Here is a 22,500-nt window from a genome sequence, read left to right as displayed (position 1 = left end):
GCGGACGCCTGGGGTTCGACTCCCACTCAAGGCATGGTCGAATTCGTGGCAGGGGCGAGTTGCCTCTGTTACATATACATTTATGACATACCAGATTTGCAAATACAGTACTGTTTGTGATACAAGAAGAGTCCAGAAAAGAGAGTATATACATTTGACGTAGAAACTGTACATTGGAGGAGGTTGGGTAGGTGGGGTGGGGTGGGGGGGGGGGGGGGGTTGGGGTTGGGTGGGTGGGGGGGGGGGACTGTACATTGGAGGTGGTTGAGTGGGTGGGGTGGGGGGGGGAGTTGGTTAGGGGGTGGGGGGGGGACACTGTACACTGTACATTGGAATATTGACAAAGCCATACTTGGTCATTTACTGTACATTGGAGGGGGTTGGGTTAGGACATTTGCAGGGGCCAGTTTCGAATTGCAGTCTCCCGTAGGTGTTCTTTGAGAGTGTTTTTGAAAGTGGGTAGTGATTCACATCCTTTACAGCTTTGGGTAGGGCGTTCCACATTGATGTGGCATAATTGCGAAACGTGTTTAGTCCATTGTTTGAGCCAAATCTGGGTTTAACATGATTTGTGGAGCTCCCTCTGGTGTTGTGATCGTGGTATTCACTGACCTTTGGGTAGTATTTTGACATGTACATGGGTACCTTGGTCGTGTAGTGTATCTTGTAGACCAGGCCCATTGCAAGTTGCTGTACTCTGTCGTCTACTCTAAGCCATCCTAGGTTGTCAAAGTGGGCAGGGGTGAGGTGGGTTCTAGGAGTAAGGTCAAGCAGTAGTCTAACCAGTTTGTTTTGGAGATGTTTGTAATTTTGTTTTTAGTGCCTTTGAGGTGCTTTGGTACCATGAGGTGCAAGCATAGTCGTATTACCCTTGAATGAGTGCTCCTGCCAGAGTCTTCAGGGTATTCTTGTTTACCAGAGAGGAGATCCGGTATAAGAATCGAGTTCGTTGGTTGACTTTTTTTTATTACATTGGATGCCATTTTGTCACAGGAAAGATTAGCCTCTGGGATGGAACCCAGGTAGGTAATTTCATTTTTCCTTGTGACAATATTGTCACCCACTGTAACTGAGAAGCCGTCGGTCTTGCTGAGTTTGTTATTTGAACCGAAGAGAATGGTCACAGCTTATTTCGCAGGAGAACAAATTTATTTGAAGAATCCTTTCTTTTTTTCATACTATTCACATTGTCAGTTGACTTGATAGAGTTTAATTTGGTTGCTGTACTGTAACTAGGGTATTAATTAACTAATTAATTTATAAAAAAGAAATAATAATAATATTTTTTTACGGTCTTCTTAACGGTTCTGGAACCGGAAGTTAGGAAGTGCTCGGTGCCCAACCCTATGTACCGGTGATGCTTTGTGCTCTCTGGTCCGAGGCAGTGCAGTTGCCGTACCAGACTGTGATGCAGTTAGTGAGTATGCCGTCTATGGCGCACCGGTAGAAGTTCACCAGAATCTGAGGAGACTTTCCTCAGTCTCCTCAGGAAGAAGAGGCGCTGGTGAGCCTTCTTGCCCAGTGTCGAAGTGTTGAGGGTCCATGAGAGGTCCTCGGAGATGTAAACAGACATTTGAAGTTGGAGACATCCTCGACCTCCGTCCCATAGGGATCTTCACGGCAGACTGCTGTACTGCAAGCAGAGTAGCCCTACTTGAAACATAGTAAGCCAGGTAGCAGTCGCTTCTAGTTGACTGCTAGACACTGTGATGGAAATGTTATCTGTGTCCATCTATGTTAAATCTCTGTACAGCTTTGACTAGTTAATATGATAAACTAGTATACTAGGCAAAGACACTAGGCGACAGTCTTAGTTAACAGTGTTCTTACAACAGTCAAGAGGGCCAGGAGATGTGAGAGGTCCAAGGTTATTTTCGATTCCAGTTCTAGTGTGAAGTCATAACAAAGCCATAGACCCATTCTTTGTTTTAATTCTTTTCATCTTTATTATTATATCTGGTATCTTATGTACGTCATGTAAATTATGTATTTAATGTACGTCTGACCAAACTTCTTTCACACTTTCTGGTCAGACGTTAGTATGTCTGATTGTAAACTGAGCTCTGTTGGCCGCAGAAATAAACTATGTTCTATATTTTCATACATACAAATGGTGACAATACGTTGTGCCTTGGAACTCCCTCTCACCTCTCTGATGTTTAGGTCACTAGGCTAGAGAGTATCGGCCCATCCCTGGTATCTGCAGTGAAACCATTGCATTTGATTTGATTTGATTGAAGTTTATTTCAAATATGCAACAACAACAAACAAACATCAAGTACAGATATAGCCTTAAGCCGTTCAAATAATAAATGTATATAAAAAAAATTTAATTAAAAACTAAACAAAAAACACAAAAGTCAGTTTTCTTTTTGTGGTAATTTACATATTTGAAAAGGAGTGTGAAGAAGCATGCACGTATTTATTCCCACCCCTTTTTAATCATCAGATCATACTATATATATATTTTTTTTTTATTATCTTTTTCCCCCTCCTTCTTTTTCCGATTTTTCTCCCATCCCACCCTTCCTGGTGGTTGCGCACTTTCCCCTACTGTTGGTCCGAGAGGCCGGAGACTGTCACATGCTTTCCTCCGACGCATGTGCAGCCTGCCGGCAGCCAGCCTGGCCGCGCAGATTCTCACTGGGAGAGTGTAACGTGTGGGAGGCCGGACTACCTCTCTCCAAATCCTACCCTCGCTGAGCAGGCGCCCCGACCGAACTGTAGGGGTCGCTGTCCACAACGCCCAGGAACCACCCACCAGCTTCCCACCCTCTAACACTGCTAATTGTATTAGTGTGAACGGCCAGCCAAGCTGGTGACAACGCCGGGAGCTGGATTCGAACACGCGAACCCAGCATCTCCAGCGTTGGTGACGAAGATCATACTATATTAACTTTACTAATTCATACTTTAGTAACTGTCAAACTTATATTGAAAAAAATTACTTAGTTAACAAAAGACTTTTGAATAATACCTTATTAATATTTGCCAAAATTGTAGGTTACCCTGTATAGTTTCTCTAGCCATTTTATATACATATATACAACTACATACCAACATATGCACAATCATATACATATATATATATATATATATGCTAACTGGCTATCGTTCCGTGATTTGTTTACTTGGTAACACGGGTTGCTAAGGAATTTAGGTTCGAGGTTGAAGAAAGTGCACTTTTAGGTTGAAAGAACGGCCCTAATGTCCACGTGTTTCAATATAAGCGTTATGTATGGTGATAACGAGTATATTGTTAGCTCCGCCCCCCTGACCTATGCTAGCATGCCCCCCTTTACACTCTCGCGCTGTGAAGCGCCAGCGGGGCGATGCGGTGGTTTCTCCCCGGCTTCCGTGCGCTGCACTGCCGCCGGCTTGACTCGGCCCAGCTCCAGCAGCAGCGGCCGTCTTCCGCCACCTGCAGTATCCTCCCTCCGAGGCGGCTCGTTTTTATTATTATCCCCCATTGTTCAGGTCGACATGGTCGCACAAACACCCGTTGGAGGAGTAGTGGGGGAGAAGAAGAGGAATATTTTTAAATAGCAAGAATTATCGACTGGCAACTCTGTGCTCGTGAATGAATGAATGAAAACTTTATTTAACAGATTGCAGAATGGGTACAATACAGTACGGCTCAATACACACAATTGTTAAGGGGATGCAGACCAGAGAAAGACGTTTGTCTTGTTTACATCAGGGTGACGGTCCCCCTGTTTACATCAGGGTGCAGCTGCAGCTGCTGGTACTGTATGGAGAGAGAGGCACACAACAACAGACAGACAGCCGGTTTCAATCACTGAGCTGTCTGTCTGTTGTTGTGTGCCTCTCTCTCCATACAGTACCAGCAGCTGCAGGTATGACGAGCACAGAGTTGCCAGTTGATAATTCTTGCTATTTTAAAATATTCCTCTTCTTCTCCCCCACTACTCCTCCAACGGGTGTTTGTGCGACCATGTTGACCTGAACAATGGGGGATAATAATAAGAACGAGCCGCCTCGGAGGGAGGATACCGCAGGCGGTGGAAGACGGCCGCTGCTGCTGTCGCTGGACCGAGTCAAGCCGGCGGCAGCGCGCCGCACGGAAGCCGGGGAGAAACCACCGCATCGCCCCGCTGGCGCTTCACAGCGCGAGAGTGTAAAGGGGGGCGTGCTAGCATGACGCCTCCAGGACACCAGTCCACTCTCTACTTGATACACATTACATGCTGGCAATGTGACACAAAGGGGGTTTCTGAGGGTCTGTTCCTACCGTATCAGCTCTTCAGAGTTAAGGCTCCATTTGGAATAGATAGATTACGGAATATGCTGGGGAAATATTTTTATGCTCAAACTACCCAGGAGTAGCTGTAGGAGCTCCTTAATATACTGTATATATATTTAGGTTCACCGCATATATATATACATATATATATACATTCTGTCTGAATATACTTATATATAATCATTTCTATGTACATATGTATACACCTGCATATAACCCATATAACTCTGTATAATAGCATGTACAATAATGCTGTACACGTATATATATAGCTCTCGATCTGTTTAAAATACATAATTTATTCTGGTTAACATTAACTTATTTACATTAAGAATCCCAAACCTGTCTCTATTAACACATTGGTTGCCAACAACGAGATTTCTCGTTATTTAATCGTTATTTCTTTTATTAGCGATATCCATTCATTTTTCATCCGTCCAGCCTGACATTATCATTGGGACTGGCTCTGAGCTAGAAAAGGGCAAATACCGGATATTGGATTGGAGTCGATGGGAAAATGCATCAGGAAAAAACTCCGCCCCAGGGTTTCCCCACCTCTGGAAAGCAGTGTCGTGTTACCAGATACACAGCGAGGCTGGAAGCAGTTTGGATCATGTGTTTCAGACTATAACGTTGGATCAATAAACGCGATCAATATTTGGAATGGCGATCAGGAATTGGATTAATCTTTTTGCAGAACATCTGATCTGAGGTAAGTAATCTATTTGACCAGTTTTGGGTTAATCAGATGTTTTTTCACAGCGGTCACAACGTGTGTGTGTGTGTGTGTGTGTATGTGTGTGCGTGTATGACGTTAGCGCTGACCAGGTCATGGATAATCGATTTTCAGCCTGCTTCTCTAGCGTGCATAAGTACACATATACTATCGATAATCTAGCGTTTATTTGAAAACGATTCATAAATAGGCCGAAAAATGACAACGTGTTTTGTGTATTCCAGTAAAGAGCTATTTTCGCGGATTTTTCTGGAATCACTAGAAATCTTCAAAACTATACTCGTATTCAAAACGGTATAAAACGGAAATGTACTGATGAAAAAACTATCCGTTTTTGTACATGTTGACTGCAAGCAAGTCATTGATAAGCGGCAGGCGTATTAGACACATAGCCATAATTTAAGATATAGTTTATGCGTTCGCAAATGTGCTCGTCCTCCCATTGATTAACGTGGTGGCATCCAAGCGATAAATCATCATATCCGGCTGGCAACCAATGTGTTAAGAGAGGAGGAACAAGTCCTGCTTGGGGAGGAGACCAGTGGGCTGCAGTGTGTGTCAGCATGCCATAGCCTGAGAGAGAGTGTTGTGACTTTATGTCAAATCTGATTTTATTTATGTATATTTTGTACTGTATTATACTGCAAATCTCCTAGTGGTCAACAGTGTCAGACTGGTTGTACTGGGCAGCTCCTAGTGGTCAACAGTGTCAGACTGTGGTTGTACTGGGTAGCTCCTAGTGGTCAACAGTGTCAGACTGTGGTTGTACTGGGCAGCTCCTAGTGGTCACCAGTGTCAGATTGTGGTTGTACTGGGCAGCTCCTAGTGGTCAAAAGGTTCCTTCCAAGCCTCCCCAGAGAACAGTCGCATTTCTTTCCCTCTCCCAGGACCTTCAAGGTCACCCCCACCACTGCCTTCTTGCCTCCCTGAAGCTGTTTGGCTGCCGTGTTGATTATCGTCTATCGCCGCTGCTCACTGCCTCCCTGAAGCCGGCTTGATGTGTCGACTCTACCTTCTTCAACGGAATCAACTCAACTCCCTACTCAACTACGATATGGATCTAGTAAGCTGGTCATTTGCAGCGATAGATCGCATATTTTCTTCGAGGAAGCAGGGATTTGCTATTGATACCTATGGGAAGTGGAATCCAATTAGCCTCTTTCCACTTGAAATTGAAGATGTGGAGGATGTATATATCCTCACATTCATGATGATTGGAATGGGAGCAATCATCATCTGGATCTGGTTCTGCTTTAACATAATTTGGAGAGACGTAAATCCTTTGGCGTTGGCGATAGCCAGGATCGAAGTCTCCCAGATGGAACTTTTTAAGAGACTCGCTGTCTACCACTCTGATGAACAATCGAGATCAAAGGCCATGCTGGGGATCACGCAGGAGATTAAGGACGTGATAAATTGTGTTTAAACCAAATTGGGGCATTTTTGGAAGCATTTTGGCCACTGCTGCCTGATGCCCCCCTCCGTCTGCTGCAGAGAGTGGAGTCAACAAGGTCAAGTCGGGAGTCGAGGATGGTACACAGCATACCGGGGATGATGGAGCCTCCCAAGGCCAGGCTTTGGCTGAAGGACATAAGAGTGTCAGCGGCCAAGCATCCTTGACTCCAGGGACAACGATGGAAATAAGTCTTGGCTTTTCGTTTCTATCCCTGACAAAGCAAATGTGATCTGTATATGTTTGTTGTCTAAATAAAACCTACCTACCTACCTCAGTCTGTGGTTGCACTGGGCAGCTCCTAGTGGTCAACATTGTCAGACTGTGGTTGTACTGGGCAGCTCCTAGTGGTCAACAGTGTCAGACTGTGGTTGTACTGGGCAGCTCCTAGTGGTCAACAGTGTCAGACTGGTTGTACTGGGCAGCTCCTAGCGGTCAACAGTGTCAGACTGTGGTTGTACTGGGCAGCTCCTAGTGGTCAACATTGTCAGACTGTGGTTGTACTGGGCAGTTTCTAGTGGTCAACAGTGTCAGACTGTGGTTGTACTGGACAGCTCCTAGTGGTCAACAGTGTCAGTACTCCAATTTTCCCTTGACAATATGTAATGTCGTCAAACAGCGACCTCTAGGCTTTACTGTCTCTCCCCTCCCTCTCTCTCTCCTCCCCCTCTCTCTTTATCTTTCTCTCTTTACTGTCTCTCCCCCTCTCTCTCCTCCCCCTCTCTCTTTCTGTCTTTACTGTATCTCCCCTCTCTCTTTCTCTCCCCTCCCTCTCTCTCCCTCTCTCTTTCTCCACCCCTCTCTCTTTCTCTATCTCTATCTCTCACCCCTATCTCTCTACACCCCTCTCTCTCCCCCACACCCCCATGTATCTCTCTCATCCTTACTGTCACTCTACATCCTCTACAAACAAATTAAACTGATAATTTGTCTCAAGGTTATTCATAACCAATATATATATATATATATATATATATATATATATATATATATATATATATATATATATATATATATATATATATATATATATATATATATATATATATTGTGACAAGCCTGGTGGTGTTCAGACTCGTCACGGTTCAAAAACAAACAAATGTAATTGTCCACACAGGTGCAATGGGGGAAGGGGGGGGGGGTACAGGTAGTAAAAACAACACAAGCAGTGTAAACAAATAGGTCAATATAATTTACTATCTAACTAGCTGAATATAGTCAGAATATAGTCCGATGGGCAAAAATAGAATGGTCGTAATACAGTCCAATGGTCAAAACACAAAAACAGGCTCTCGTACAAAAAAAGGATTTTCAATACTCAGAGTAGTCGTCCGGTCCAGGGTCAGTACACAAGGGGGTTTCTCAGCCAGTCTAGGGTCCAGTACACAATGAACACCTTCTTGCCTTCACCTCTCCTCTCATTACCTCTCACCATACAACACTCTCTTTCTACACGTACTCAGCTCCAACCTCACCTCCTCTCAACTCAACTCTATCTGTCCTAGTGTATTATAGTGTGTGTCTGGTGTGTGTGGGATGTGGGTGAACTAATGGTGCACAGGTGTGTTCTATCAGTACTAATCAACTACCTAATTGCTTCTACTCCTCCCGTGGCAGTAGTACCTCCCGTCCTTCACATATCCATGAGACGGGGGGGGGGGGGGGGGGATATCTGCCACAATATGTATATTCTAAATCCTAACTGAATTCTAATCTTTCTGTTCCAGATACACAAAGGGGGAGCTGGACATCGCCTACATCACGTCTAGAATCATAGGTGAGGAGAGACGATGCTGTACCTCGACTCACATGTTGAACAACGTAATGTCTATGTGTGTATGACTGTGAGTGTGTCTGTGTGTATGACTGTTAGTGTGTCTGTGTGTGTATGACTGTGAGTGTGTCTGTGTGTGAATGACTGACTGTGTCTCTGTGTGAATGACTGTGAGTGTGGCTGTGTGTGAATGACTGTGACTATGTTTGTGTGTGTATGACTGTGAGTGTGTCTGTGTGTGTGTATGACTGTGATTGTGTCTAGAGCTGCCGCGGTATTGATTATTTCCTTACCGCACAAATTTGCAAAATATTTCCTACCGCCGCGGTTTTTACCGCACGCACACAAAAAAAAAAAAAAAAGTTTGAATGCATTTTTTTTTTTTAGTAGTAGTCTACTCTTTATAGCATATAGCCTGCCTCTAGTCTAAATGTCTATCTTTAGAGGATGACTTTGCAGCATGAATATTGTTTGGGATTCGGCAAGCACGCATTAGTTATTGAAAGTGAAACACGGATGCGCAGTTCACTCGGTGTCGCGGGCAGGGGTGATTACCCCTAACCCCCCCCGACCCTTTCTTATTATTATTACTATAAAGTTACTACTTTATAATAAAGGCATTCGTTTTGTGGCATTGACATTATATAGTTATACGTTCAATAACAGCGTATTTACCGGACCATAGCAAGCAATACTCTATTCATATCTCAGTTCCTTTCTTTGCTCAGAGCGTGCTGAGTTGTCCCATTCTGCGGTCTGTTAATAAAGTTTTCAATCAGACAAGTGTATAGAACAAAGGGCTTTTATTATAACATTCGTTGCAGACAGTAAAATCATTATGTCTCGTTTAGTACTCCTGAGGCGCAATGTTAGTCCACTCCGGCGGAGAGTTAAAGCTAACGTTATTAGCCATGTTGTGATGAGCTGACATTCAGGACGTAAAAACGTGTGACGCGTCTCTCTTCTGACCAATCCGTGGTCTGCAATGTTTCACGTGACTTTTCTGGTACCCAATAGGGTCGCTTGGAACCTCGATAGACGAGTAGGGTATATCTGCAGAGCCGCAAGCCCAACGAGAGGAGGGTAATTTATTATTATTATTATAAAAAACAGCGGTGACGCGGTATTCAGCCTACTCTGCGGTGGCCGTGATGTAACAGCGATACCGCGGTAATGCGGTAATCGCGGCAGCTCTAATTGTGTCTGTGTGTGAATGACTGTAAAATAAAATGAAATATGAACTAAGTTAAGCACAATAGAATATATTATAATTATGAAATCAAATATAGGCCAGGGCTGTAAAACTGACTAAAGACATTGAATAAAATTAAATGGGATATCAACTAAATTAAATATAGCACAATAGAATATAATATAATTATGAAATCAAATATAGGCCAGGGCTGTAAAACTTACTAAAGACATTGAATACAATTAAATGGGATATAAGCTAAATTAAATATAGCACAATAGAATATAGTACAATTATAAGTGAAAAATGTAATTGGAATAGGACATGACAAACATAATGCAATGACGAAAGATAGTGACAAAAACAAAGGACGCAATGTGTCATGAAAATACAAATTAAGCAAGCTCTATACATTACGAAGTGAACAAAATACAATACGAAATGAATGGAATACTAATGGTGTCAACCGTTAAATGTTTAAAAAACAAAGACTATCATGCTGGCCTCTAGAAATAAATTAAGAACGGATCAGGAACTAAATATTGTGTTGAATGGTGCTGCTATTGAGCAGGTTAGAGAGGCCAAGTTGTTGGGTGTGATTATTGATGAAAAGCTTGCTTGGTCAAGGCACATTAATAACATAGTGGCTAAAATTAGTGGGAGTATTTCAATGATCAGAAGGTGTGCTCATCTATTGAGTGAGAACATTAGTTAAACTAATGTTACAAGCTTTAGTCCTATCCCACTTGGACTACTGCCCAACAATTTGGTTGAGTGCTTCAAAGCGGGATCTGGAGAAACTTCAGCTCGCTCAGGACAGAGCGGCACGTCTCGCCCTCCGCTGCTCTGTGAGGAGCAGTGTTGGAGGAATGCATACCGCTCTGTCTTGGCTTAGAGTGGATCCGAGGCTGGCATGCAGCCTTGTAACATTTTTGTTTAATATTTATAAAACTGGTAAACCTAAGTCGTTATATGCAATAAGCCCAAATCGTTCTGGTTGATCGCCTGAAAACCTGAATACTCCTAAATCAAAGGTATATACCATGTACATATGTGTCTTCACAAAATCATCAAGGGGGGGGGGGGGGGGTCGTTTTAACTAGAAACTGCAATCGTGTTTGTCGAGCATGTTTTACGTCCTGTAAAACACGACACTGATCGTTACAGAAACATGTTTCAGGTTCCGTAAAATAGACATAGAATATACCTTACCTTAGCCAGAATGTATTCCAAAAAGAATAATTCCCAGTGATCGCATCGCCATCGCGATTACCCCGTGTATATGTCTATAGGCATATAGGCTTCAGGCAAAAAAATCTCAAGGCGATCGCTCTGTCGCTCTGTCTCTGAGGAGGAGCCCTTGCAAAAAATTTAATAAAAAAGGTGTATCCACACCAAGCTATTCCAGTTCAAAAGGTAGGTGATACTGCCACCTGGTGAGATTCGATCGTCATTGCAATTCGAATGTAGGCAGATGAGCCAGGGAGACCTAGAGGGCTCCGGCTGACCGTATAGAATGGGGATCAAAGGAAAAATATCAAAGGATCTAAAAACTAGATATTACGTTTTTGGCACTCAGCGCTTGGCGGCGAAATACGAGATATTACGTTTTTGGCACAGAATGAGTTAAGAGAACCGTAATATATAGAGCTGCTGCATACTGGAATTGTATACCAGTGAAGATAATGATGATCAGCAACACATTTTCTTTTAAGAAAAAGTTGAAGGATGCTGTTATGAATGGTGAAATACAGTTGAGTTACTGATTTATTTAGTTAGTATTGTTAGTTTAGTTAGTTAGTTTAGTTAGTATTGTATTTGTGGTTGGAGCCTTTGTGTGTTTTTTTGTGTGAGATTTTGATGATTTTCTTATGTTTTTATTGTCTTTTTGTTACTGTAATGTAATGTACTGTAATGTTGTAGGTTGTGTGTTAGGACCCCAGGAAGAATAGTCTTTCACCCATGGGTGTAGACCAGGGGTCGGGAACCTATGGCTCGCGAGCCATATATGGCTCTTCTGGTGACAGCATATGGCTCCCAGAATTTTTTGAGTCATTTTTTTTTTTTTTTTTTTTTAATACTTGTGATATTTCTTAATAATACTGTGTCATTTTAAAGTAAACAGAAATGAGTTTTGAAGATACAGCTAATAGTAGGCCTGCCACGATAACACATTTTGCTGGGCGATTAATTGCCCCCGAAAATATCGCGATAAGCGATATTATTGCGACCGGTTAGAGAATTTTTTTTGAGAAATTTATTTCCCAAAACTTTTATTTTGAAGCCCACCGCTCCGTCTTTTCCGGTTTTAGACTTTTATTTTGAAGCCCACCGACCGGACCGGAAGTATTGTTGCGATTATCCTAAGCAGAACATATGAGCCGACAACATGTCTCGTCCGGTTGTTTTTGAGCTAATAACAAATGTTGAGATTGTTGGTGAACAACTAACTTTAGGTTAGTTTTAACGTTAGCTACTAACGTTAGATGCAGCTACTACAGGCAATCAACGATGAGGAGGAAGCGTCAAAGCAGTATATAATAGAATAGCTGTGGTGCGTAGGCACTGCAGCACGACTCGAAACTACCGGAGTGTTATAATAAATTAATTCGTGTTTAACTTGTCCCCGTGTCCAGTCCTTTGACCAGCCCCACCCGTTCATTGTAAACAATGATGCATGTAATTGTATTAACGTTATTCTGTGTTGTACTTGTAGCTATGCTATACGTTGTATTTCGTTTGTTAGCTAATGTTGTTAGCATGGAATGAGAATCAAAGCTCTATCTTTCATCTTTATTTAGCAGTCCAGTTTCTCCGGGCAGTAGCGAGTAACTACTTGGGTCTAAAAATAGCTAACGTTACACTACAAATAATGCTACTTGGTTAAAAGGAGCCACACTATTGAGAAATGTAGTTAAGCTGTGGCGTTGCCCCACGGGGCTCCCGTGCTGTACTCTAGTAACGTCAGCGACCCGCCTCCCAACACGGACAGTGACTGACAAGCGGCACTGGTTCCGCCTCATTAAAACAAACGCGCAAATAGCAATTAATCGCGCCCATCAAAATCATTGCATTCATTTTAATTATCGCAGCAATTAATCGATTTATTGCTTATTGCGGCAGGCCTAGCTAATAGTATCTGTAGCTGAAGATATAGCGAGCAGAGCTGGCGAGGGAACACAAGTGGACAGAAATTAAAAATCTTCAACCTGAAGACCAGCTGATTCTTAAAACTTGGAACGAGCTTCCTGTGACATACCACACAATGCAGCGTGAGTATTGCCGTATTGACCATGTTTGGCTCTACATATGCATGTGGGCAGTCATTCTCGCATATGAGGAACATTAAGACCAACCTACGCTCACGTTTAACTGATGGAAGCCTCAATGCCTGCATGAAGCTCAATCTCACCACGTATGAACCAGATTACAAGGCCATCAGCAAAACCATGCAGCACCAGAAGTCGCATTAAAAGTAAGACATATTTAATTTATTATATGTTAAAAATACTATATGGCTCTCAATGAAATATATTTAGAAATATTTGGCTTTTATGGCTCTCCCAGTCAAAAAGGTTCCTGACCCCTGGTGTAGACCATAGGTGTCAAACTCATGGCCCGCGGGCCAAATGTGGCCCGCCAAGTCATTTGATGTGGCCCCCAAGAGCTCTGTTTTTTTTAAACATTAATCTTGGGTTAAAAAATAGCGGCGTTAAAAGAATTGTGGGTTAATGCGTTAATAAAGCTTTACCTTTGACAGCCTTAGTTATTACACATTCTTACATATACATGTATGTTGAACATCTGAGGTATTGATGAAGTAACAAAGGAAAAAAGCCAAAAGCACTTACTCCTCAGACATTCTTTGACAATTTTACAGCCCAAAATACAAAAAAGATTCAGGCGGAATAAGTAACAAAGGGTTGAAGAAATATTGTCTGAACTGTCAGATGCAAACTGGCTGTGTGACATAACCGAGCATCTCGCTCAATTGAATAAGAAGCTGTAGGGACACAAACAAATCCCACCCAAAACTTGACCAATATAGTTGTGAACTGAGACAACCCTTATTTTGTTATTTTTTAGTACAGTTACAGTTGTGTGTTCATGCAGACACATAATAGCAATTTCATTACGAATTGAAAATGGGGGACCCTGATGTAAACAAGTCGAACGTCTTTCTCTGGTCTGCATCCCCTTAACAATTGTGTGTATTGAGCTGTACTGTACTGTACCCATTCTGCAATCTGTTAATTAAAGTTAATCTAACTATCTTCCATTAGTTGGATGTATGGCCTCTGCAAGGTTGTGTGCAGCCATTTGTTTTTGTAACATCTGCTATATCTGTCCCACGTGTTCTTTGCAGCTCACAGTTGTTAGTTCTGCCCCTCTTGACTGTGACAAAAAGGTTTTGAACAAACTTAATGTCATAGCTTGTATTTGATGATATTCTTCTTTGTTATTTACTTGAATGGTTTGATCATTGATTGATGGAGTAATATGGGGTTCTGATAAACAAAAATTATTTGTTAAAATAACATAAGCTAACATATATTTTTACATCTATGCAAATGCATATGCAATATGTATAACTTGAATAAGTAATAAATACAGAAACAACATGTTTAACAATATGTAAATGAGTAGCTACATTTATTTTACATTACATTAACATTTATACGGTCTTTGGCCCTTTGAGGGCAACCATAATGCTGATGTGGCCCTCTGTGAAAATGAGTTTGACACACCTGGTGTAGACTAATGTGGATTCATAAATAAACAAATAAACAAACAGATTTTTCAGTTAATTTAGTTTGCTAAATCTTTTTTATTTAAAATAATAAGCGCATATCTACTAAAGGAACAAAGAGACTTGTTTGTGTCTCATTACTTAAATCATTCAATTGTTTTATTTGATCAGATGCAAATAAAAATTATTATATCTGCATTATATATACCACCCTGCTCTCTACATATTAATATCGGCCAATTAAAAATAACTCTACTTATAAATAAACTAGGGCTGTCAGTTTATCGCGTTAATTAGATTAATTAATTACACAGCAAATAATCGCGTTATGAAAATTAACTCAAAATTAATTACAAAAAAAAGTTTTTTTTTTTTTTTTTTAATAATACTATTTTTTTTGTATCTCATTCATTCCATAAGCATGTAGAATACACATTTACAGATTTTTTTTAATATGGTCCATTTGCATGTTCTTGGTATCTGATTCTAGGGACATCTATGAATCTCAGGGAATGTATATTCCCAATTTCCCAGTGTCAGAAATACTGTGGGCTAGATCCACAAAGAATGGATTGCACGGTGCAAGTTGCACCCTTACTTACAATTCATTATGAATTGAAAATGGGGGACCCTGATGTAAACAAGACGAAAGTCTTACTCTGGTCTGCATTCCCTTAACAATTGTGTGTATTGAGCCGTACTGTATTGTACCCATTCTGCAATCTGTTAATAACATTTTCATTCAATCAATCAATCTGCGCGGTGATTGATTGAATGAACATTTTATTTTGAGTAAATTGTAATGAACCAAATGAGAATATCAATACAACATTTTTTATCTTTGACTGTGAATAACACCATGCTCAAATTGACCAGACCTGAAAAATCTAAGCAAATTAATAGATGGAAGATGATTAAACAGAAGGTTTTGTAGATACAGTACTGAATTCTGCCATCCGGACACATGCAATTTGAAATATGATTATAGAATATAGAATATGAGGCATAAAATGGTAATGCGATAAAAATGCGATTAATTAGATTAATTAATTACAAATCCTGTAATTAATTAGATTAATTTTTTTAATCGCCTGACAGCACTAAAATAAACACCATGGGACAGGCCTACCGTCCATGTCACTCCTGCAGCGAAGGTTAGGACTTTCTTCCTCACAGCGAAGCTTCGAATATTCTTGCTAACAGCGAAGGTTATAATGTTCTTCCTAATAGCAAGGCTTAGAATGTTCTTCCTAACAGCAAGGCTTAGAATGTTCTTCCTAATAGCAAAGCTTAGAATGTTCTTCCTAACAGCAAAGGTTAGAATGTTCTTCTTAACAGCAAAGGTTAGGATGTTCTACTTAACAGAAAAGGTTACAATGTTCTTCCTAACAGAAAAGGTTAGAATGTTCTACCTAACAGCAAAGGTTAGAATGTTCTTCCTAACAGCAAAGGTTAGGATGTTCTACTTAACAGAAAAGGTTAGAATGTTCTTCCTAACAATTTTTTTACAATGTTCTAACTAACAGAAAATGTTAGAATGTTCTTCCTAACAGCAAAGGTTAGAATGTTGATTTCTCGAAGTGCCCTTGCGCAAGATACTGCTTGCGATGAGCAGGTTGGCACCTTGATGAGCAGGTTGGCACCTTGATGAGCAGGTTGGCACCTTGATGAGCAGGTTGGCACCTTGCCGTCGGCGTGTGAGTGAATGGGTAAATGTGGGGCGTAAGTTTACCATTAAGGCAGTCCATTTACCGTTTAGTGTGGGCGGCCCAGACAGATCCTCTCTGACCGCATCCTCACTGCTTGTGTCTCTGTGCTTCTTGTTAAAGGGGACATTAATAAAACATTTCAGTGTATAAACACTGCAGTTCTCATTGCACCAGACATACTCTCTAGAACTCACTGTATAGTATAAGATAAGATATTCCTTCATTGATCCCCTTGGGGAAATTCAGTATGTACTGGTTCATGTACAGTGTAGCCTGAGGAGGAGGCTAGATAGAGGTTCATGTACAGTTTTGCCTGAGGAGGAGGAGGAGACTAGATAGAGGTTCATGGAGGAGGAGACTAGATAGAGGTTCATGGAGGAGGAGGCTAGTTAGAGGCTCATGGAGGAGGAGGCTAGATAGAGGTCCATGGAGGAGGAGGCTAGATAGAGGCTCATGGAGGAGGAGGCTAGATAGAGGTTCATGGAGGAGGAGGCTAGATAGAGGTTCATGGAGGAGGAGGCTAGATAGAGGTTCATGGAGGAGGAGGCCAGATAGAGGTCCATGGAGGAGGAGGAGGCTAGATAGAGGTATATGGAGGAGAAGGAGGAGGCTAGATAGAGGTTCATGGAGGAGGAGACTAGATAGAGGTTCATGGAGGAGGAGGCTAGATAGAGGTCCATGGATGAGGAGGCTAGATAGAGGTTCATGGAGGAGGAGGCTAGATAGAGGTTCATGGAGGAGGAGGCTAGATAGAGGTTCATGGAGGAGGAGGCTAGATAGAGGTTCATGGAGGAGGAGGAGGCTAGATAGAGGTTCATGGAGGAGGAGGCTAGATAGAGGCTCATGGAGGAGGAGGCTAGATAGAGGTTCATGGAGGAGGAGGCTAGATAGAGGTTCATGGAGGAGGAGGCTAGATAGAGGTTCATGGAGGAGGAGGCTAGATAGAGGCTCATGGAGGAGGAGGCTAGATAGAGGTCCATGGAGGAGGAGGCTAGATAGAGGTTCATGGAGGAGGAGGAGGCTAGATAGAGGTTCATGGAGGAGGAGGCTAGATAGAGGTTCATGGAGGAGGAGGCTAGATAGAGGTTCATGGAGGAGGAGGCTAGATAGAGGTTCATGGAGGAGGAGACTAGATAGAGGTTCATGGAGGAAGAGGCTAGATAGAGGTTCATGGAGGAGGAGGAGGCTAGATAGAGGTTCATGGATGAGGAGGCTAGATAGAGGTTCATGGAGGAGGAGGCTAGATAGAGGTTCATGGAGGAGGAGGCTAGATAGAGGTTCATGGAGGAGGAGGAGGCTAGATAGAGGTTCATGGAGGAGGAGGCTAGATAGAGGTTCATGGAGGAGGAGGCTAGATAGAGGTTCATGGAGGAGGAGGAGGCTAGATAGAGGTTCATGGAGGAGGAGGAGGAGGCTAGATAGAGGTTCATGGAGGAGGAGGCTAGATAGAGGTTCATGGAGGAGGAGGCTAGATAGAGGTTCATGGAGGAGGAGGAGGTGGAGGCTAGATAGAGGTTCATGTACAGTTTTGCCTGAGGAGGAGGCTAGATAGAGGTTCATGGAGGAGGAGGCTAGATAGAGGTTCATGGAGGAGGAGGCTAGATAGAGGTTCATGGAGGAGGAGGCTAGATAGAGGTTCATGGAGGAGGAGGCTAGATAGAGGTTCATGGAGGAGGAGGAGGCTAGATAGAGGTTCATGGAGGAGGAGGAGGCTAGATAGAGGTTCATGGAGGAGGAGGCTAGATAGAGGTTCATGGAGGAGGAGGCTAGATAGAGGTTCATGGAGGAGGAGGAGGCTAGATAGAGGTTCATGGAGGAGGAGGCTAGATAGAGGTTCATGGAGGAGGAGGCTAGATAGAGGTTCATGGAGGAGGAGGAGGCTAGATAGAGGTTCATGGAGGAGGAGGAGGAGGAGGCTAGATAGAGGTTCATGGAGGAGGAGGAGGAGGAGGAGGCTAGATAGAGGTTCATGGAGGAGGAGGCTAGATAGAGGTTCATGGAGGAGGAGGAGGAGGCTAGATAGAGGTTCATGGAGGAGGAGGCTAGATAGAGGTTCATGGAGGAGGAGGCTAGATAGAGGTTCATGGAGGAGGAGGCTAGATAGAGGTTCATGGAGGAGGAGGAGGAGGAGGCTAGATAGAGGTTCATGGAGGAGGAGGCTAGATAGAGGTTCATGGAGGAGGAGGCTAGATAGAGGTTCATGGAGGAGGAGGAGGCTAGATAGAGGTTCATGGAGGAGGAGGAGGAGGAGGAGGCTAGATAGAGGTTCATGGAGGAGGAGGCTAGATAGAGGTTCATGGAGGAGGAGGCTAGATAGAGGTTCATGGAGGAGGAGGAGGAGGCTAGATAGAGGTTCATGGAGGAGGAGGCTAGATAGAGGTTCATGGAGGAGGAGGAGGAGGCTAGATAGAGGTTCATGGAGGAGGAGGCTAGATAGAGGTTCATGGAGGAGGAGGCTAGATAGAGGTTCATGGAGGAGGAGGCTAGATAGAGGTTCATGGAGGAGGAGGCTAGATAGAGGTTCATGGAGGAGGAGGCTAGATAGAGGTTCATGGAGGAGGAGGAGGCTAGATAGAGGTTCATGGAGGAGGAGACTAGATAGAGGTTCATGGAGGAGGAGGCTAGATAGAGGTTCATGGAGGAGGAGGCTAGATAGAGGTTCATGGAGGAGGAGGCTAGATAGAGGTTCATGGAGGAGGAGGCTAGATAGAGGTTCATGGAGGAGGAGGAGGAGGCTAGATAGAGGTTCATGGAGGAGGAGGAGGCTAGATAGAGGTTCAAGGAGGAGGAGGCTAGATAGAGGTTCATGGAGGAGGAGGCTAGATAGAGGTTCATGGAGGAGGAGGAGGCTAGATAGAGGTTCATGGAGGAGGAGGAGGAGGAGGAGGCTAGATAGAGGTTCATGGAGGAGGAGGCTAGATAGAGGTTCATGGAGGAGGAGGCTAGATAGAGGTTCATGGAGGAGGAGGAGGTGGAGGCTAGATAGAGGTACATGGAGGAGGAGGAGGCTAGATAGAGGTTCATGGAGGAGGAGGCTAGATAGAGGTTCATGGAGGAGGAGGCTAGATAGAGGTTCATGGAGGAGGAGGCTAGATAGAGGTTCATGGAGGAGGAGGAGGAGGCTAGATAGAGGTTCATGGAGGAGGAGGAGGCTAGATAGAGGTTCATGGAGGAGGAGGCTAGATAGAGGTTCATGGAGGAGGAGGCTAGATAGAGGTTCATGGAGGAGGAGGAGGCTAGATAGAGGTTCATGGAGGAGGAGGCTAGATAGAGGTTCATGGAGGAGGAGGCTAGATAGAGGTTCATGGAGGAGGAGGAGGCTAGATAGAGGTTCATGGAGGAGGAGGAGGAGGAGGCTAGATAGAGGTTCATGGAGGAGGAGGCTAGATAGAGGTTCATGGAGGAGGAGGAGGAGGCTAGATAGAGGGTCATGGAGGAGGAGGCTAGATAGAGGTTCATGGAGGAGGAGACTAGATAGAGGTTCATGGAGGAGGAGGCTAGATAGAGGTTCATGGAGGAGGAGGCTAGATAGAGGTCCATGGAGGAGGAGGCTAGATAGAGGTTCATGGAGGAGGAGGCTAGATAGAGGTCCATGGAGGAGGAGGCTAGATAGAGGTTCACTGAGGAGGAGGCTAGATAGAGGTTCATGGAGGAGGAGGCTAGATAGAGGTTCATGGAGGAGGAGGAGGCTAGATAGAGGCTCATGGAGGAGGAGGCTAGATAGAGGCTCATGGAGGAGGAGGCTAGATAGAGGTTCATGGAGGAGGAGGCTAGATAGAGGTTCACTGAGGAGGAGGCTAGATAGAGGTTCATGGAGGAGGAGGCTAGATAGAGGTCCATGGAGGAGGAGGCTAGATAGAGGTTCATGGAGGAGGAGGCTAGATAGAGGTTCATGGAGGAGGAGGCTAGATAGAGGTTCACTGAGGAGGAGGCTAGATAGAGGTCCATGGAGGAGGAGGCTAGATAGAGGTTCATGGAGGAGGAGGAGGCTAGATAGAGGTTCATGGAGGAGGAGACTAGATAGAGGTTCATGGAGGAGGAGGCTAGATAGAGGTCCATGGAGGAGGAGGCTAGATAGAGGTTTGATCACGATGGCTTCATCCAACATGCGGTGGAACCGAATTCATCAATTATGTCGTAGATGGAGCTTCATGATCGATATAGGTTTAATGGTGAAAACATATATATAAAGTACATAGATACTGTAGATACATTTAGCTTGGGCTCATCGTGGCCAGCTGGGAGACACTGAGGGAGAGAAGGAGACACTGAGCTTCAGAGTAGAGAGGGGTGGAGACACTGAGCTTCAGATAACAGAAACGAATAACGTCAAAACATATAATGGCACGGTGCTAATGAAGTTAAATCAACTCCGAATGGATTTGGTAGAGAGAGAGAGAGAGAGGGAGAGAGGGAGAGAGAGAGAGAGAGAGAGAGAGAGAGAGAGAGAGAGAGAGAGAGAGAGAGAGAGAGAGAGAGACACTTATGCACCATTCAGTTTGACTTGCGGAGCGTGCACTGGACTTAATCTAACACAAGCGGTTCCAAAGATGTTAATGTTTCACACCTCCAACAAAGTAGCCTACTGAGTCCGTTGTCTCGGAATGGAAACGAGCTGTAATTTCTGTGCGTCTCTCTCCGTCTCCGACACTTGAGACCTGAATATTTAACCACACCCCTCCGACACAAATGTAGTCCGATAATGATTAGCCTAATTTGAGAGAATAACAAACTGTAATACTATGTTTTATATTACACAACGGTTTTAAAATGTTATTTAAAATTGTAATTATTATTTATCTTTTTTTCCACGGACATCCTGCAATACCCCCACAGTCTGGGAACCACTGGCCTAGGTGACCCGCACCACTATGTGTGTTATGACTTCACTATCTCTCACAAACCCAGGCCTGAGCTTATACACAAAATGGAGTATAATAACCATATGAAAACGCCTCATATCTTTAATCCTTTTGCTTCTCCTTCTCCTTCTCCTTCTCCTTCTCCTTCTCCTCCTCCTCCTCCTCCTCCTCCTCCTTCTTCTTCTTCTTCCCTCCTTCTTCTTCTTCTTCTTCTTCTTCTTCTTCTTCTTCTTCTTCTTCTTCTTCTTCTTCTTCTTCTTCTTCTTCTTCTTCTTCTTCTTCTTCTTCTTCTTCTTCTTCTTCTTCTCCTTCTCCTTATACTTCTTCTCCTGCTTCTTCTTCTACTTCTTCTTCTTCTTCTTCTTCTTCTTCTTCTTCTTCTTCTTCTTCTTCTTCTTCTTCTTCTTCTTCTTCTTCTTCTTCTACTCCTTCTTCTACTCTTCTTCTTCTTCTTCTTCTTCTTCTTCTTCTTCTTCTTCTTCTTCTTCTTCTTCTTCTTCTTCTTCTTCTTCTTCTTCTTCTTCTTTTCCTGTTTCCAGTGATGACGTACCCGGCGGAGGCAGTGCAGATCGGCTACCAGAACCACGTGGAAGACATACGCTCCTTCCTGGACAGTCGCCATGCCGACCACTACACCGTCTTCAACCTATCACAGCGCAACTACCGTGGCGCCAAATTCTCCAACCGGGTATGAGAGCGAGAGGAAACACATTGTTCAACACCAGTAATGTATAGATGATACCAAGAGGCTTCAGAACATTCTGTGTCTTTTATACGTTCATGTTCACTATCTACAAGTCAATGCTGATACTTTGAGGCTTAAACTTTTACTAAAAGGACTACATATTAATATAGCATTGAGACAGTAAGAGGAGACAGTAAGATGAGACAGTAAATGTGTTATGAAAGCACGGATACATTGAGCGTTGAGCAGTGTTAATTTCGTCAGCATTTTTTTTATTTTAGTCTTAGTCATGTGTCAAATGCTCTTTTCGTTTTCATCATATTTAGTCACCTTCATTTATTTTTCATTTAGTCAACTACAGGTCTGAGCATTTTAGTCTTCGTTTAGTCTCGATTTAGTCTTTTTTGTTTAGTCTCGCCACTCAGTTACAGGTAACTTACAGCCTCATAAATTGGTGTGAGCTTTTTCTAAACAAAAACAAGCTAACGTTAGTGCTAGCTGGTTAGACTTATGTAAGCTATTTAATCAAATCAATGTGTTCTATGTTATTATTGATGCTGACGTCATTAGGTGGAGTTGCAGGGCGCGTGCCTGTGGCAGGTCCGTTGTTGTGTTGTGGAGTGGAAAGAGGAAGAAAACCGTTATGTTGATGATCAGATATCAATTCTCCCCGTGATTTTATTTGACTATAGTTTGAAAGTATAGGCGGACTATTCCCCGGTTACATTGGTGGCAGCGGTGGGATTGTTTCCTGCATTAGTGTCCAGCGTGAGAAGTAAAGGGAATGTGAGAATGAATTAGAGATGATTTGACAGCTAGCTAGTTGCTAATGCTAAAAGTAACGTAGCAGTTAGTTTCAAACTAGTCTCCTCCTCGTCTTTCACCTCCAACAATACATTCTGCCAAGTCCAAGCCCACTGCATACAAGACCTGTTACCCCGCCATTGTTCCATTAAACCAATGCCCTCTCTAGGTATATGAGTGTAACTGTATCTCTCTCTCTCTCTCTCTCTCTCTCTCTCTCTCTCTCTCTCTCTCTCTCTCTCTCTCTCTCTCTCTCTCTCTCTCTCTAGGT

The 22,500-nt window shown here is 43.2% G+C and overlaps 1 protein-coding gene across 1 annotated transcript in view; it reads left to right on the top strand.

Annotated features, from left to right (window-relative positions):
* The window catches only part of dnajc6 (DnaJ (Hsp40) homolog, subfamily C, member 6), a gene marked incomplete at both ends in the record, with an annotated part of 135,940 nt that overhangs the window by 69,533 nt on the left and 43,907 nt on the right, over window positions 1–22,500 (top strand). The window contains 2 exons of the mRNA XM_084309820.1: window positions 8,181–8,230; window positions 21,280–21,428. Of these exons, the coding sequence (XP_084165946.1) occupies window positions 8,181–8,230; window positions 21,280–21,428 (199 nt within the window). The remainder of the gene's footprint in view (window positions 1–8,180; window positions 8,231–21,279; window positions 21,429–22,500) is intronic.

The sequence above is a fragment of the Notolepis coatsorum genome (assembly GCF_963971535.1).
Source record: "Notolepis coatsorum genome assembly, chromosome: 3".
In the NCBI taxonomy this organism is placed as follows: domain Eukaryota; kingdom Metazoa; phylum Chordata; class Actinopteri; order Aulopiformes; family Paralepididae; genus Notolepis; species Notolepis coatsorum.
The sequence above is the reverse complement of the archived record's forward strand: the minus strand, read 5'-3'. Positions and strand labels throughout refer to the sequence as shown.